General features: G+C 48.7%; 5 protein-coding genes across 5 annotated transcripts; 3 read left to right on the top strand and 2 right to left on the bottom strand.

Annotated features, from left to right (window-relative positions):
* Positions 1–853: 853 nt before the first annotated feature.
* F9C07_5890 (uncharacterized protein) lies at positions 854–2,011 on the top strand (the record flags this gene model as incomplete). The annotated part of the gene is made up of 2 exons (XM_041294783.2): positions 854–1,643; positions 1,728–2,011. 2 exons carry the CDS (start codon positions 854–856, stop codon positions 2,009–2,011), a joined length of 1,074 nt encoding a protein of 357 aa, XP_041150432.2.
* A 998-nt stretch (positions 2,012–3,009) lies between these two features.
* On the top strand, positions 3,010–4,388 carry F9C07_2103759 (uncharacterized protein; the record flags this gene model as incomplete). The annotated part of the gene is made up of 2 exons (XM_041294782.1): positions 3,010–3,083; positions 3,167–4,388. 2 exons carry the CDS (start codon positions 3,010–3,012, stop codon positions 4,386–4,388), a joined length of 1,296 nt encoding a protein of 431 aa, XP_041150431.1.
* A 306-nt stretch (positions 4,389–4,694) lies between these two features.
* Positions 4,695–7,905, bottom strand: F9C07_2281034 (carboxylesterase hlo). Its single transcript, XM_071510478.1, has 3 exons — positions 7,753–7,905; positions 6,804–7,691; positions 4,695–6,745 (listed from the first exon to the last, which is right to left on the bottom strand). The coding sequence occupies exons 2-3, from the start codon at positions 7,388–7,390 to the stop codon at positions 5,716–5,718; spliced, it is 1,617 nt and encodes a 538-aa protein (XP_071367037.1). The 5' UTR covers positions 7,391–7,691; positions 7,753–7,905; the 3' UTR covers positions 4,695–5,715.
* Positions 7,906–9,420: 1,515 nt separating this feature from the next.
* On the top strand, positions 9,421–11,061 carry F9C07_5887 (putative cyclohexanone monooxygenase; the record flags this gene model as incomplete). Its single annotated transcript, XM_041287237.1, has 1 exon — positions 9,421–11,061. The coding sequence occupies one exon, from the start codon at positions 9,421–9,423 to the stop codon at positions 11,059–11,061; it is 1,641 nt and encodes a 546-aa protein (XP_041150429.1).
* Positions 11,062–11,286: 225 nt separating this feature from the next.
* F9C07_5886 (uncharacterized protein) lies at positions 11,287–13,511 on the bottom strand (the record flags this gene model as incomplete). The annotated part of the gene is made up of 3 exons (XM_041294789.1): positions 11,287–12,034; positions 12,093–13,359; positions 13,421–13,511. The coding sequence occupies 3 exons, from the start codon at positions 13,509–13,511 to the stop codon at positions 11,287–11,289; spliced, it is 2,106 nt and encodes a 701-aa protein (XP_041150428.1).
* Between the last annotated feature and the right edge of the window lie 769 nt (positions 13,512–14,280).

Genomic DNA, 14,280 nt, shown 5'->3' with positions numbered 1-14,280 from the left:
TCAACCAGTGCCATGGTGCACGACCTGTGAAAACAAGCCTATCTGTCAAGCTTTGAAGGCAACGGGGTGTCCTGTACCGAGCGCCCTTCGCTTATGCTGAATTAGCTCAATCAAATGTTCTTGGTCGGTTCGTCTACGAGATTGACATCAGCAAACAAGCAAAGAAATCACAGAACGAATGATTAGGCTAACGGTGGTTGTGGATGTGAAACGAACATAGTCTGAAACACAGCCGAAGGATCCACATTGACAGGCCTCGTCAGGGCTGCCGAGGCAGACAAGAATCAGCCACTCGGAAGAACCCTAACAAACCAATTTCAGATCAAAGCCCTGACCAGTACATTCGCAACTGGCATCTACAGTGGGCACAACCATTTCTGTCCTTGTTCACCCACAGTTAACAACGCGAATGGACAATTTGCTGTTAAACCGAAGTGGCTCCATCGAGGTACAGCGAAGCACATACGTGTCGGTGCGGATCACCAATGATCGGGCTGTGGGGCGCCCAATTAATCCCGGTATAGCGAACTTGGGCTCTATATTATGGAGCTTGCTCTGGACGCAGAAGGGAAATTAAAACATGACATAATCCTAGTTGGCTCAGTGCGCATCACCATGGCTATATGTGAGTTTGTCCTTTAAACATTTTGCGATGCTTGTTCACGTTCACTAACATATTATCTGCTAGATCTGACCAAAGCTTTCGAGATAGAGTAGCGCCCGAGCTGGGTAGTCCACTATTTGAATCCGATCCACCGTGTTCGAGCCATCTCGGACGATCCATTCACCGCTGGAAGTATTTTGGCGAGAAAACTGCGACCGTCCGCCAACGTAGCGGACATCCACCGGCAAAATGATGCTGTTCGAGCAACGGAAGAAGAAAGTGCTAGAGTTAGCCGAGCAAACAAACGATGCCCTGAAAACAATCCAAGAGGTCGGCCAGAAACTCAATGTGACCAGCGACACCGTCAAAAAAGTGATCGAGACGATCAAAATCGCCGCGAACTCGTTCGGCGACAAAGCCGTCTATGCATCCGCATTTACCGGCACCGTGGGGGCAGTCGGTATCGCCGCCAACATGATTGCAACTTATCAGGGTGTGGGTGAGCTGCGGGCGATCGCAGGACACCTGAAAAGTATGAGCGAGACACAACGAGCCGAGCTGGCGCTCGCAGGAGGAGCAGCCTTCGCGGAGAATATCTATGTGATGCTGAAATCGAAGATCGAAAAGTCGGACCCCGAGCTCGACTGGTTCTTCGTGTATCATCCGGACACAGACTGGACATATCATTTCGAGGAGAAGCTGCGGACCAAGGGCCTTTTGGGTCGGAATTTTATTGGCATTGTGCATGATCTCGATGCCCTGGTCGCCTTCATGTCGTCCGTCAGAGATGTTTATGGCACCCGACACCCACGCCGGAGACCTCCTTTCTTCCACTTGGTTATTCCGGCTTACGAGCCAATTGTCATTCCTACACCACTGCTTATCCCGGAGAAGCTTCATCCATTCCGGATTGAGGGCGACATCCATCGTGGAACGTATCTGGTGTGGATGAATCTACCGGGTGTGGACGAGAAAGCCGTTCAGAATATCGGTGTGTTTCAACCACCGCGGTCGATATGGGACAACATCATGGTGCAAGGTAAATCTGCCTGCACTCACTCTCATTCAAGAACAAATAGTCCATCTTCAAGTGACCTGAGAACTAGCTAACGAGTACCTCCAGTCGGCCTCGTCCAAACCCCACCTCCCCGTTTCCTCGGCGCCAGTGCCCAAAAGATAGAACAACCCCAGGTTCCTCAGCTTCCAGAGCCAACTCCCGTTGCAGCTATCACAGCGCCCGAGCCAGAAAAAGGCGAGATAACGTCGCTGAAAGCCAGTCGTGGGTCGATGCGCCGTGCACAAACGTACCAGGACAGCGAGGCGGGATCGACGAACAGTTCCCGATCGCATTCTCACCGAAGACGTAGGCGACATCGGTCGAATAGTGTGAGCTATATATTTACATGACTTTTTCGTCGATTTCTTTGGTGTTTATTTTGCCTGGGTGTCATGTTCATATAAACCATACTCGCACTAGCGGTTTTCGAGAATATTTATTGGTGTTGCTGCATGGTACAGAGGGTGTGTCAAAGTTTGAATAATGTACTAAAATCTTAGAAATAATTACGACTAATTCTATGATATTAACAAGATACATCTGTAGCCATCGCTGGATCAGCTCAAGTGACACATAGAATGGTCGACTAGGCTCAAGATAGGAGAAAAGATGGCTTTCAAACTGGCCAGACTGAGAATCCAAACAAGCGGTCTAGATTGGATCAACACAATCCCCTCTTTTGCTAATAAATCATATTATTTTATCTCTTTCCAAGTACTAAATTTTATAGAATACATGCATGAAACCCTAAACGTCAAATGCGGGGAATTCCCTCCCAACCCAACCCAAATCCTCATCCCAAATCCAAAGTCAATCCAACCAAGCAACTCATGAAATACATTAATTAGTACATAATATAGTACAAAGTAGCTAATCCCAACCCAAAATCCAAGACCCCCACAAAGACAACAAAAAAGAAAGAGAGAAAACCCAACAATCCTACAAATCCACTCACCGCCCCACAAGCCCTAAAGGCATCCTCGCATGCAGAACAAAAACCGACTGACGTGGTTGCCCGGAAGGATTATGGATTAAATGGAGCCCAACGTGTCTGGCGGATCCCATTCGACGCACGACCATTTTCACATAGCGTGACTGGACAGCTCATACCTGCATTTAATCCTTGACTTTCATGCCTTGGAAGAAAAAGAAAGATGAAGAATTATATTGCATGGAGGGTTTAAATAAAGAAAGGGTTCGTTGGTTTGTGAGGGTGGGGTAATCTTTAATTCTCCGGGTTTGGTTTCCTTAGGGATTCGTACTCTGTGTGTTTGTTTATTTAGGGGTTTCGTTTTTTATTTAAGAGTAGAAGAGAAGAGAAAAAGCAAGAGGAAGGATAGCGACGACCATGCATCTAGATCCTGTTGAAGAGACGTCGTATATTGACGGCGAGGTACGGGAATATCCGCAGCCGACGACAAGGTAACTAACCCTCATTCTCACCTTCAACAAAAACCCCTAGACGAATTGCGAATTACAGACTCAACCAACTAACAAGGAACCAGCCCCTACAAAGCCCCAGTCGTCACTCTCATCATCGGTCGAGACGAATACATCATCCCAGAATTCTACCTGCGTCAATTCCCCCAACTACGGCGAAGTCCCAAAGCCTTCGAACAGGGCTACAACCCCAGCCTGAAATTCGTCTCTAGTATCGACGTCGACGAAGACATCGGCCACACCCTCGTCCACTACCTCTACACAGGCGAATACGAGACTCTCCGTGACGGACCGGATCCCAGCATCCCCAGACGAACGATAGAATACAGACGGAGCGCATTCGCCTATTTAGCTGCCAGGAAATATGGTCTCGGTGGACTTGAGGCGCACGCGAAGCATTACATAGAAGTGTTTGATCGCGATGTGTCTACTCCCGACATCCTCCGCATCGCGCGGAGTATCTATTCCAAGCTCCCACGGGACGAGACGTGGTTTCAGGATTATATCCGAGTGAAGATGGAGGACGAGTTCGAGGCCGACGAAGCGGTGTTCAAGCGGGAGTGGTTTCTCAATGGAATTGGGCGGGACGCTTCATTCGACCGATTACTCGTGCAGATTATGGCGGAGATATATTCGGACAAGTTGGCGACGGTGAATTTCCGGAGACTCGAGAACGGACGACAGATTGTTCATTCCATGGCGAATGGGGATGCGGTACGGATCTCCGAGGAAACTATTCCCGAAGAGCCCGAGGAAGAACCTGCATTTGAGGATGTCGTGCCCGAAGTCGAGCCGAGTCATGGATACGACGGGTCGACGGAAGACGAAGGAACCGGTGAGTACAGTGGTAGACGACAGCAACCAGAGTCAGAGCCTGTAAGCGAGGACTGGCCGCTGACTCCGTCGCCACCTCCCTCTGCTTCTTCTCCGCATCCTACCGATGAGACTATCGCCGTGGATGACCAGCCTTCCTTTCCGAAGCCTGAGCCCAATAGTCACACCGAGCCCGACGAACAGCCCAAAGATGACGGTTGGGGCGCCTGGGCACCGCTTAGGAAACGGGGTAAGAATAAGAAGAAAAACAAGAAGCTCAAGATCGTCGAGCCGGAGGCTGAATCCAGAGCGGAACCTGCCCCGGCGGAAAGGTGGCCGGAGGTTCGCCATGCTACGTCGGATGAGTCGTATGGTTTTGGGCCGCCGACGCCCTTGAGTCCGGTTTATGAGGAGGAGGCTCCTCTGCCTTTAAGGCCGGCTTCGGCGTCTCTTCTGGAAGGGCCGAGTTATTGAGTGGTGGGGGTATATTCAGATTGTATATATGTTTAGAACATTTTGCGTTTCATTTCTCTCTGTGTGTTCCTTTTTGTTTCGGATATGGTTTGCAAAAGGTTGTTTGGTATTATAAAGACTGAGTATAGCTTCAGATTGAGATATAGATTTCAGTTTATCTATTTGGTCTAGTGCTCAGGGGGAGTTTCTATTCTAAGGTCGTAGCGATTGCTGGTATTAATAGAGCATACCCAGCTACCAGCTGGACAGCTGTACTTGAGTACATCTTGTTGATACAAAGCACGTACTTGAATCATCTAGAGGTGTCCAAGATTGTAAGAATATTATTGGAGGACATATATTAAAAAACTCTATATTCTATAATGCCCGTCCCCCGAATACCTAGAGAGTCTATTTTCAAAGAACAATCTCCTATTTAGAAGAGGATTCAAATTCCATCGAAAACACCACACCATGCAACCGCGACACTACACAAGACAGCAGATAGCGTAAAGCAGTCTATTGCAAGGGTACCACTTCTCGAATAACGCAGCTTGGGTATCACATGTATACTGCAACTCAAGATGCCAGTAATTAGCCGAAACAGGCTTCACACACATCCACGCCTCGTCCAAGGCGTCAACCAACTCAACCGGAAGAGGACCCCGCTGAAGCACTTTTAACTGTAGTTGTATGTAATATTCCTAGCATCAAAAATACCCTATACCTAACATAATGTTCTAGTTAGCTGATCAAGTATTTGCGGGACAGGCACTAATCCGAATCAACCGCGGTGCTCCAAGCGACCTCTTAATTTCCTCCAAATTCTGTCTCACATCATCCCATTTGGCCATCATTCGCGGGAAGCAACCAGTCCCCAGCGGCAGTCGAAGAAGATATTCCTTACCCTGCCCCACTCCTTTTAGCTGAATCACATCGAGGATCCGTTCAGCTCCTTTGGTGGGATCGCCAGGCTGTTTACCAGCGAAGGTGTCCCAGAACGCCATGGCCGCTGCCAAAGATTAACCAAGCTTGACGGACCATTGTGAATGTGACTTTAGAATGTAGAACTAGAATGGTTTGTTATTGACATGGTTGTGGTGTCACTTTGGCTGAGCGCGGCGTTATATAGACAGTTGTCCAAGGAGATAAGAAACCCTATCCACGGTATTTTGTCTGCGCAACTCAATACAGGATTGCAGCCTAAATAATTTGAGCATCTATTCTTGTTGTGTTCCAGAAGCTGTGGCATATACTACTTGACAGGATGTCAAGTGCTGAAAGATAGATATATCATGCGAGTGTTGGGGTAAGTCTTGAAATTATAAAATATCGGATATACCAATCCCTACTTCTTACCAGCATTCAACGCCTCATATAAAGCCTCATACAGCTGACACCTCCAATCAATCTCCTCAGCATCAACAGTTTGGAACAATCCCTGCGTTACTCTGTCCCCTTCAGTCTTCGGCCCATCACCAAAGACCCCAACCTGAGGGACAGTTTCCCAGCCAGGTCCGGCAGACGGTTTCTTCGCGAAGTCAGCCCAAGTTTTCTGCATCAATTGGCTTAAATCTTTCTGAGCCTTTGTGGCTCCATCCTGCTTATATGTGCCAAAGACCAGATCAACCTCCGCCGAGTGAAAGGCCCCACTGCCAAATAGCGGGTTTGCATTCGGAAAGGTGGCATTAAAGTAGTATAGCCAAGTATCAATGCCCGCGGAAGCGCTGTCACTAGCGACGCGCTGCGAAGGGCACTGGAATGCAAGTTCAGTAAGAATTCTCGCCACACGATCGCGTTCAGTCTTAATTCCCGGGGTACCCAGAGGGTATTCTTTCAGGACAGCTTGGAGGAGAGTCGAATTATTTCCTAGAATCGCACTAAGAAGGGCGCGTGCTACGGTAGCATTCTGTCCTGCGACGAACGTTTGACCTTCATCAGCATTGCTGCCGATTAGTAAAGGAACACGGGCGATCTCAGACGAGTCATGCGTAGAGTTCAGGCGGCTCTGATGTGAGTTCTTTAGCCATGTGATTCCATCAGGGATCGGGGAGAAGGTGAGCATGTTCCGTTCGATAATATCTTTAAGTCGCTTTGCGGGAATGGCGCGAACACATTCAAGCTCGTTTGTATTCTGGCATTTGGTAGCGTTGACCAGAGCTTTCCAGTCAGATCCGGCAGAGACTGCCATCATCGCCGCTACGCCGGATTCCATGATTGCAGCGTGGAAAGGAACAGGGTCTGGAGGATTTTTAATGAGAGCGTCCACGCTCATGGACCCTGCGCTTTCGCCTACAATGGTGATTTTTTTCGGGTCTCCGCCGAAGACAGCAATGTTTCGCCGGACCCAGTTGAGGGCAAGACGTTGGTCGAGCAAACTTATACTATTGTTAGTACTGGGCTATATTAGTTGATTATGAACTGTCTTCAGCTCACCCAAGATTCCATTCTGATGTAGGTAGGTCAGGAGAGCCAGGGAAACCGAAGACGTTGGTGCGATAGTTGCTGGTGACTACCACCACGTCCTGGTTCGCCGCAAGACTAGTGCCATCATAAATAGGCAGAGAACTGGCTCCAATCGAAAAGCTACCGCCGTAGATCCAGAAGAGAACAGCCTTGGAGCCCTCTGCTGCCGACTCTGGGGCAAAGACATTCAAATGGAGACAGTCCTCGCTTTCCTCGCCGCCCCGAGGCGGAGGTGTGTTGAAAACTGCGATTGACCGGTTCCGTGCGGCCTCCGGATAGTTAAATTGCTGAATGCAATCAGGTTTATACTTGGATGCGTCGTAGACCGAGGACCATGGCGCAGGAGGCTGTGGAGGGCTGAAGCGCACAGGAGGGGCACCAAAGGGGATACCGAGGAATTGGTTTACTGTAACAGTTGAGGACGATACAGACGTTGTGGTTCCAGCGACTACACCTGCATCAATAGTCGCTGTGGGGCGACTTTCTGTCTTATTAATCGGCGATGAGAGGGCTATACTCGCAACTAGGCCGAGGTAAAACAGTGCAGAAGCTATCATGGTGGATGAGTACCAATTGCTAACAACAATCAAGCCTGCCCATCAATGGTATGACAACGCCTACCAGAACATTACCAAGACACTAAATATATGTAAAAACGAGGTTGTCAGGCGTCCAAAAGTAGATGATCTCATCAGACTTTTGCTCACCGGTATCTTCGGAATCCGTCCACCTGGTACGCGTCAATCTGCGCCATATATGCAACTTTACCTTCGCGTGACTTGGCAGCAGACATATCACTCCTCTCTATTTGATTGCTATGCTTCATAGGTTTGATCTTCATCTGCTAGCCAACTCAGTCTGGTTGATCGAGTCAGCCAAGCAGCAACCATACTTATGGACCGTATTGAAGGGCACAAACATTATTCTTGGCAGACGAAATTTTGACCCACTTTAAACCTTTTTTTATGATTTTATCTTACTTTTCCTTATTGGTAAACTGCTTCAGGAACTATGGCACTTTGAAGGCCGCAGTCAGACCGGTTGCAGGTAGAGATCTATTAGTGAAAGGCTCAATAACCTCATCCATCCGGGCCCCAGTAGCCGAGTCCGATGATTCATATACTCGGAAAAGTTGCAGCCTAATTTGGCAGTGCCTATTCATATTTACTTAAAATGGTACTAGGATGAGTATATGTTGTATGACAGCTTTAGAACTGCAACATTGGCCAGACACTTTCCGGCTTCTATTATCTCTAGAGAGGGTTCAACACAGCTGATATAGCAGACTATACTTTATCAAAATTATATCACCGAGTTATAGAGAGTCCCCAGCAAATCCACATAATATGTAATTTAGATGGGCATAAATTAGTATCGTCTATCCTATATGAAAAAGAAATACCGCGAAGGTAGCCGACTAGCAGTGGCAGAGGGCCGGTCCCTGAGCCTTCGCTTTTTATTACCTGCTCCAGCCCTCAACATACTAGACCAAGTAGTTATTGTCTTCTGGTAAACATATTGTAAACTAACCCGCTCCAAGTATATATCCTATTTTCTAGGTATTGCAGATCATTGTTATCACAGTCTCACAAAAGCTTAGTATACAAGTATACTCTATTAAACGACTAACTCTATAGTGGAATACGTATGGCAGAGGTTTGTAATGAGGGAAGAAGCTAACTCGCTGAGGCGTACAAGGGTTTGTTTCCCTCGTCCGATCGTAAGCTTCATATCATGAGAAAATCCCCAGTTTTCAAAGACAATTTGGCCGAGATGCATAACTCAAGACATCTATGATCCGTTATGAAAGGGTATACTCCTTGGGGTAGGGAGGAGGATAAACACCCCCGATAACGCTTTCCGATCACCAAGGGTGCCAGTGTATGATAGTTCACAGCTTACTATATATCATGGACTGGGAGAAATCTTCAGGCAAACTTGGTTATGTATAGAAGGCTTTTGCCCTGAAGCGCGAAGAAAGCATCGGTACTGACTATAACAACAACCCTACATGAAACAACTCAGTGGCAGAGTGATCTTCATCATCATAGGACTTGTCGAAACTTGCCAAATGCCTCGGACAAACGAGCCCAGCCCATGTCCATAACAGGAGTATTATGCATAACATCCTCGTATGCTGAGCTCGGAACATCCATTGACCGATTACAACTGAGAGGGTAAGTGAGGGGTTGGACCCATGGAAGTAACCCTACAAATCCACCGTGCCTGAAGAACAAGAAATCAGACAGGGATTTTGAGAACGAGGCATCGGATGAGAGGAACGCGACTACGCATCGCCCTTGCTCATTGGCCTATCTATGAAGCACTTCGCTCATCGTGCTACCTCAGGGCGGATGTTTCTTGGTATCGGTCATTATTTTGAAACATCTCGTGTCGGCGTGCAGGGGTTTTACTGTATGATAGCGTGTTCAACAGGATAGAGTGGATACGGGTGGGATTGATTTTACGTCAACGGTGAGTAAGGGTAGCGATCATTTCTTCGATAAATTGCAGGGAGGGAGCGCCTGTCCTGTGCTTGCTGGTTCTTTTCTCAACCTAGCTGACTACTGGCGTATGTGATAGAATCATGGCCCAGGAACACCATTTGGATGCCCTTGTCGTGGGTGCCGGCTTTGGTGGAATTTATACGCTCTATTCCCTTGTCAAGGAGGGCTTGAATGTCAAAGCCATTGATACGGCCGGTGATGTTGGTGGTACTTGGTATTGGAACCGCTATCCCGGTGCGTTGAGCGACACATGGAGTCATCTTTATCGATTCCTCTTTGACCAGGAGTTCCTGCAAACCTACCCCTGGAAAAGATGGTATCTCACCCAGCCCGAGATAATGCAATACCTCCGGGACGTGGTGGAAAGATACCACCTCCGCAAACACATGCAGTTCAACACCAAGATGCAACGGGCGGAATGGAACGACGAGACTAAGATCTGGGAGGTCCAGTGCGAGACAGGCGACGTCTTCCACGTGCGATACCTCTTCACGGCGCTTGGACTCCTGGTCAAAGCCAGCTACCCCGATATCCCGGGGATGGACACATTCAAGGGAGAGATGAACCACACCTCGGCGTGGAACCCAGATGTGGAACTCGAGAATAAACGTGTCGGTGTGATTGGCGTTGGATCATCGGGTGTCCAGGTCGTGACGGCCATCGCTGACAAGGTTAAATCTCTCCATGTATTCGTCCGACGTCCGCAGTACACTGTCCCCAGTGGAAACCGGGACGTTACGCCGAAGGAACGCGCCCTGGTCAACAAAAACTATCCAGCGCTTATCGCAGACGCCCGTACCTCCGTCTTTGCTATGGGTACACCGGAGCCTAAGAGAACATTCATGTCACTGTCGCCAGAAGACCGCGAGGAACTACTCGAGCAGCAATGGAACATCGGAAACGGCTTCCAGTTCATGTTTGGCGGGTTCTCTGATATTGCCACGAATGAAGTTGCGAATGAGGAAGTATGCCGGTTTCTGCGCAAGAAGATTGCGAGTATTGTCAAGGATCCGCAAAAGCGAGACGTCCTAACACCGAAGGAACTTTATGGGCGTCGACCTCTGTGTGATGCTGGGTTTTACGAGAAATTCAACAAGGAAAATGTCTTTGCGGTGGATATCAAGAAGAGCCCCATTACGGAGGTTACACCAAGTGGCATCTGTACGGCTGATGGCACGACCCATGAGCTGGATGTTATAATCTTTGCGACTGGGTTCGATGCCGTGGATGGCACCTATGCGATGGTTGATATTCGGGGCCGGGATGGGAAAAACCTGTATGATATGTGGAAACCTTCCGGCCCAAGCACGTACGTAGGGATGTCTGTGCATGGATTCCCCAATCTTCTTCTAGTCAATGGGCCGCACATGGCGTTCGCAAATATTCCGACGTCAGGGGAGACCAACACAGAGTTTATTATGGATTTGGTCCGACGGGCCGAGAAGATATCGAAGCAAACGGGACGTCAGTGCGAAATTGAAGCCTTAGAAGAAGCCGAGCGTGCATGGACAGCACGCAGTCGGTCCTCGATAGCGGGAACAATGTTTGAAAAGGTTCCTTCTTGGATACTCGGGAATAATGTCACTGGGAAAGCTGAGGGGGTGGCCTTTTACTTCGGAGGCCTAGGGACGTTTAGGGCCTATCTGGCTGAAATAAAAGCTAACGGCTTTGAAGGGTTCAAAAGTCCCCTAGGTCGCTCAAGCCGGGAAACACGGCTATAAGAAGGGATTTGATGCTTCAGGCAGGCGAATGGAAGTCCAGAGGGCGCTACATACGTTCAAGGGGATATGCTATGGGGAATGATAGAGAGATCAAACCTTAGTTGCAATGGAAGCAAAGGTATTCATCACGAATGACGGCCACGGGAATACAGTTTACAACATTTAAATGGCAAGTAGCCTGTCTACTCTGTATTAAGTTTATATACACCTCGTCTATGAAAAGCTCTATTGCGGAGCACACTGATCACCAGGATCCCTTCTATCCCGCATATTTGACTCCGATTCATTCTCTGCTTCCGGCTCGGCGTCCAAACGCTGCCGAATCCTCTCCCAGTCGGGCTCTTCGCCGGGTTGCAAATTGATTGCTTCTTCGGCTAATACTGCATGTTGTACGTTACCCTGACGCCGTAAATCCCGCGCAAACTCTCGCAGCAGGTAAGCCCGAAGGGTGGCATCCGCCTCGGTTCGTGCAATCCCTGAGGGTGGAACTGGTGGTGGTTGTTGTGTTGATGCTGTCCCATTCAGTTTTGCCTCCGCATATTCCACGACCTTGTGGATCAAAGTGGATCGCATCCTATTCTGGACCTTCCAGCATTTGACCTGCAAGGGGACAGTAGGACCGGTGTAGACCCCGTTTGGATGGTTGATGGCGAGAGGCCAGAGGTCCTCTAATAAAGCAGACTGGGATGACAGCATTGCATAAAGCTCTCCCCAAATTAGGTTCCCGAGGATACGCATCTGTCCGTAGTAGCCGGGAGATTCGTCCGCGCGTTCAATGCCTTCCTTCGGATCATAGTGAGCATCAACTGCGAGGGCGAAGCCTGAATGATCACCAGAAGGGATAAATTCGGTGGCAGCCGAGTATGAATCTCCCATGTAGGAAGCGACGCAGTCATCATCAATGACCAGGAATGTGCTGTCGTTGACATGGTCCCTGTCTTCAAACGAGGAGATGGCGTGGTCGTTGAAATGCCTAGAGAAAGATCGGTTAATACTACTATTCCTGGGTCGGTAATGAGCATCACACTTACTTCTTCGCCGCATCTAGGTCCCCTTCTGGAATCCCCAGAGCCTTTCCATCCAGCCAATGTAGCTTTAAACTCGGTTTAATAGCATTGGAACCCGTTTGACCCCGACCCCAGTCTGCGGCATGCGTCTCGAACTTTTGCAAAAACTCCGCCCATTCAGTCTCATTCTGTTGATAGGTAAGACGGTAGATGGCAAGTCCAAATGTGCCAACAGGGTCCTCGGATGATTCCAGCCTAGCTAGACTATTCGAAATCCACGGCTCACGCGGTACTGGCTCTATAGGCTCGCCCCTTGCTTCCCGTCGGACCTTGTTCTGGCTCTCAATCTGCTGCAGAGCTGTCCGATGCAGTGATTCCGGTGATCCCATGCCTTCACGAACACCTCGAGATGCGGTGCCTATATTCTGAAACATGGTCATGCGAGAGACCAACTTCAACCTCTGGTGATATTCCTTATGCCGCTTCTCATAATCCGGCGACCTGAGCCCTGGCGGAATACCCGTCTCAATGGGAGGCGAAGTATACCCTTTGTACCCATGCATGGGTATCATGATCGTATAATCCGCCACGGCCGAGATCTCCATGAGCACATGTAAAGCGTCCGTCATCTTCCACTGCACCCTATCGACCACATCCTCATTCATCGGACGATGCGACAATAACCCCTCCAGAAGGGGTGCGCGCAGCGTATTCACATGCGAGATAACCCATCGATGCGCACGCTCAGTCATCATCTCATAATGAGCCTTGATAAACTCAGTCCACCGCTTAGCAACACTAACAGGCTCCTGATCCAGTTGACGATGCTGTTCATTCAAAACCGCGTCGTACTCCTCCCAATGCCCATAGATCAAGTTAAACGTGTCCCGTAGATTCTGCGCAACCCGCGGCTTGTTAAGATACTCAAAGACAGCAAGCACAGAAGACAGGTACTGACACGCGACCTGAAAATTAGCAAAATGGTCAAGTCCCTTTTCGCGCCATCGCTGCTCCGAAAGAGGGATGATACCCTCCCATGCTCGACTCTTGGCCGAGTGGATATTCTTTCCCACAAGGCAAAGACGATCGCTGTCTTCCGTGGACCCGATTCTCTTCAACACGCGTTGCAGGATCGGCTCGCTGTTGGGGTCATTCCCGGGGCTAGTAGAGAGACTGTGAATCTCCTCGGATGTTAATCGGGGTAGCGTCGACTGCTTCCCATTGGGAAGTGGAGCTCCATTACAACATTCTAGAAAGTGGACGATCGTTTGGGGCTCCAGGAGTCGATCAACTGCGACGATCAAATTAATATAAATCTATTTTTGGTATAATTGCCGGGATAGCCGGCTTACCTATTTGTAACTCATCTTGAGCCTCGCGATGGACTTTTGTAATGGCGTTGCCGTTGCTGCGGATATGTCGATATGATGGACCGCCTGTCATTGTGATTGATACACTGGTATGAATGATGTTTCTGACATTCTTTAATCGTGAGGAATGGTAAATTTATAAATTTCCAACTTCCCCTGAATTTAGCCATGTTAGGGTCTTTTAGTGTCATGAGGCCGGCGATGCCTAGTGGCTGCCTGAGTGCTGGCTTGGATGGGGAAGGGTCTGGGACAGCCGCTATTGGGTGGAAAGTACCGGAATGGATGGTCTAACCGCATTGATCCAGGCATACAGCAGGATAATGATACCTTAGGCAGCAACCACCCTCAGATAAGTCTCTGACCTATCCTACCGCAGTTAAAATAACAATAGATGTGGTTGGAAATCTGAAAGCAGAGTAATGAAAGACTGAAGTCACTCTATCTACGGCGGATGGTAGTAGCTACTTTGAAATTAAATCAATACATGTAAGCTCTTTTACTGCATGAGTTGTAACCACTTTCAAAACACAAGACGAAAGGACAAAGGGAGACACAGCACAAGTGAAAATGATGGAAGGATCAACAAGCATATATACATAGTGAACCCAGCAGTGTATGTATATGTGTGATTCCATGACGAGGCTTTGCGATATATTCAAATATCTACCATTGGCCATGTAGTTCCCGAGGGAAACACTTCGCCATGTCATAGATGATTTGGCCACTGAGACGCTGTTCTCCAGAGCCGTTGGTGGCATAGATCATGTACCAATTGCCCACCGAAAATTCAGATTGATCAGCGCAAGACTCTCCAACATGAACATTCCCAAGTGCGGCCTCGC

Source organism: Aspergillus flavus, chromosome 7 (assembly GCF_009017415.1).
Source record: "Aspergillus flavus chromosome 7, complete sequence".
NCBI classification, from domain to species: domain Eukaryota; kingdom Fungi; phylum Ascomycota; class Eurotiomycetes; order Eurotiales; family Aspergillaceae; genus Aspergillus; species Aspergillus flavus.
Note: the sequence above shows the minus strand (reverse complement) of the source record. Positions and strands in the feature narration are given on the sequence as shown.

What these genes read in the sequence shown, in the direction of transcription:
- F9C07_2281034 (XM_071510478.1), bottom strand. Translation starts at nt 7,390, where the DNA reads ATGATAGCTTCTGCACTGTTTTACCTCGGCCTAGTTGCGAGTATAGCC. An exon ending in ACATCAGAATGGAATCTTGG is followed by an intron (nt 6,746 to 6,803) that starts GTGAGCTGAAGA and finishes CAATAGTATAAG; the next exon opens with TTTGCTCGACCAACGTCTTG.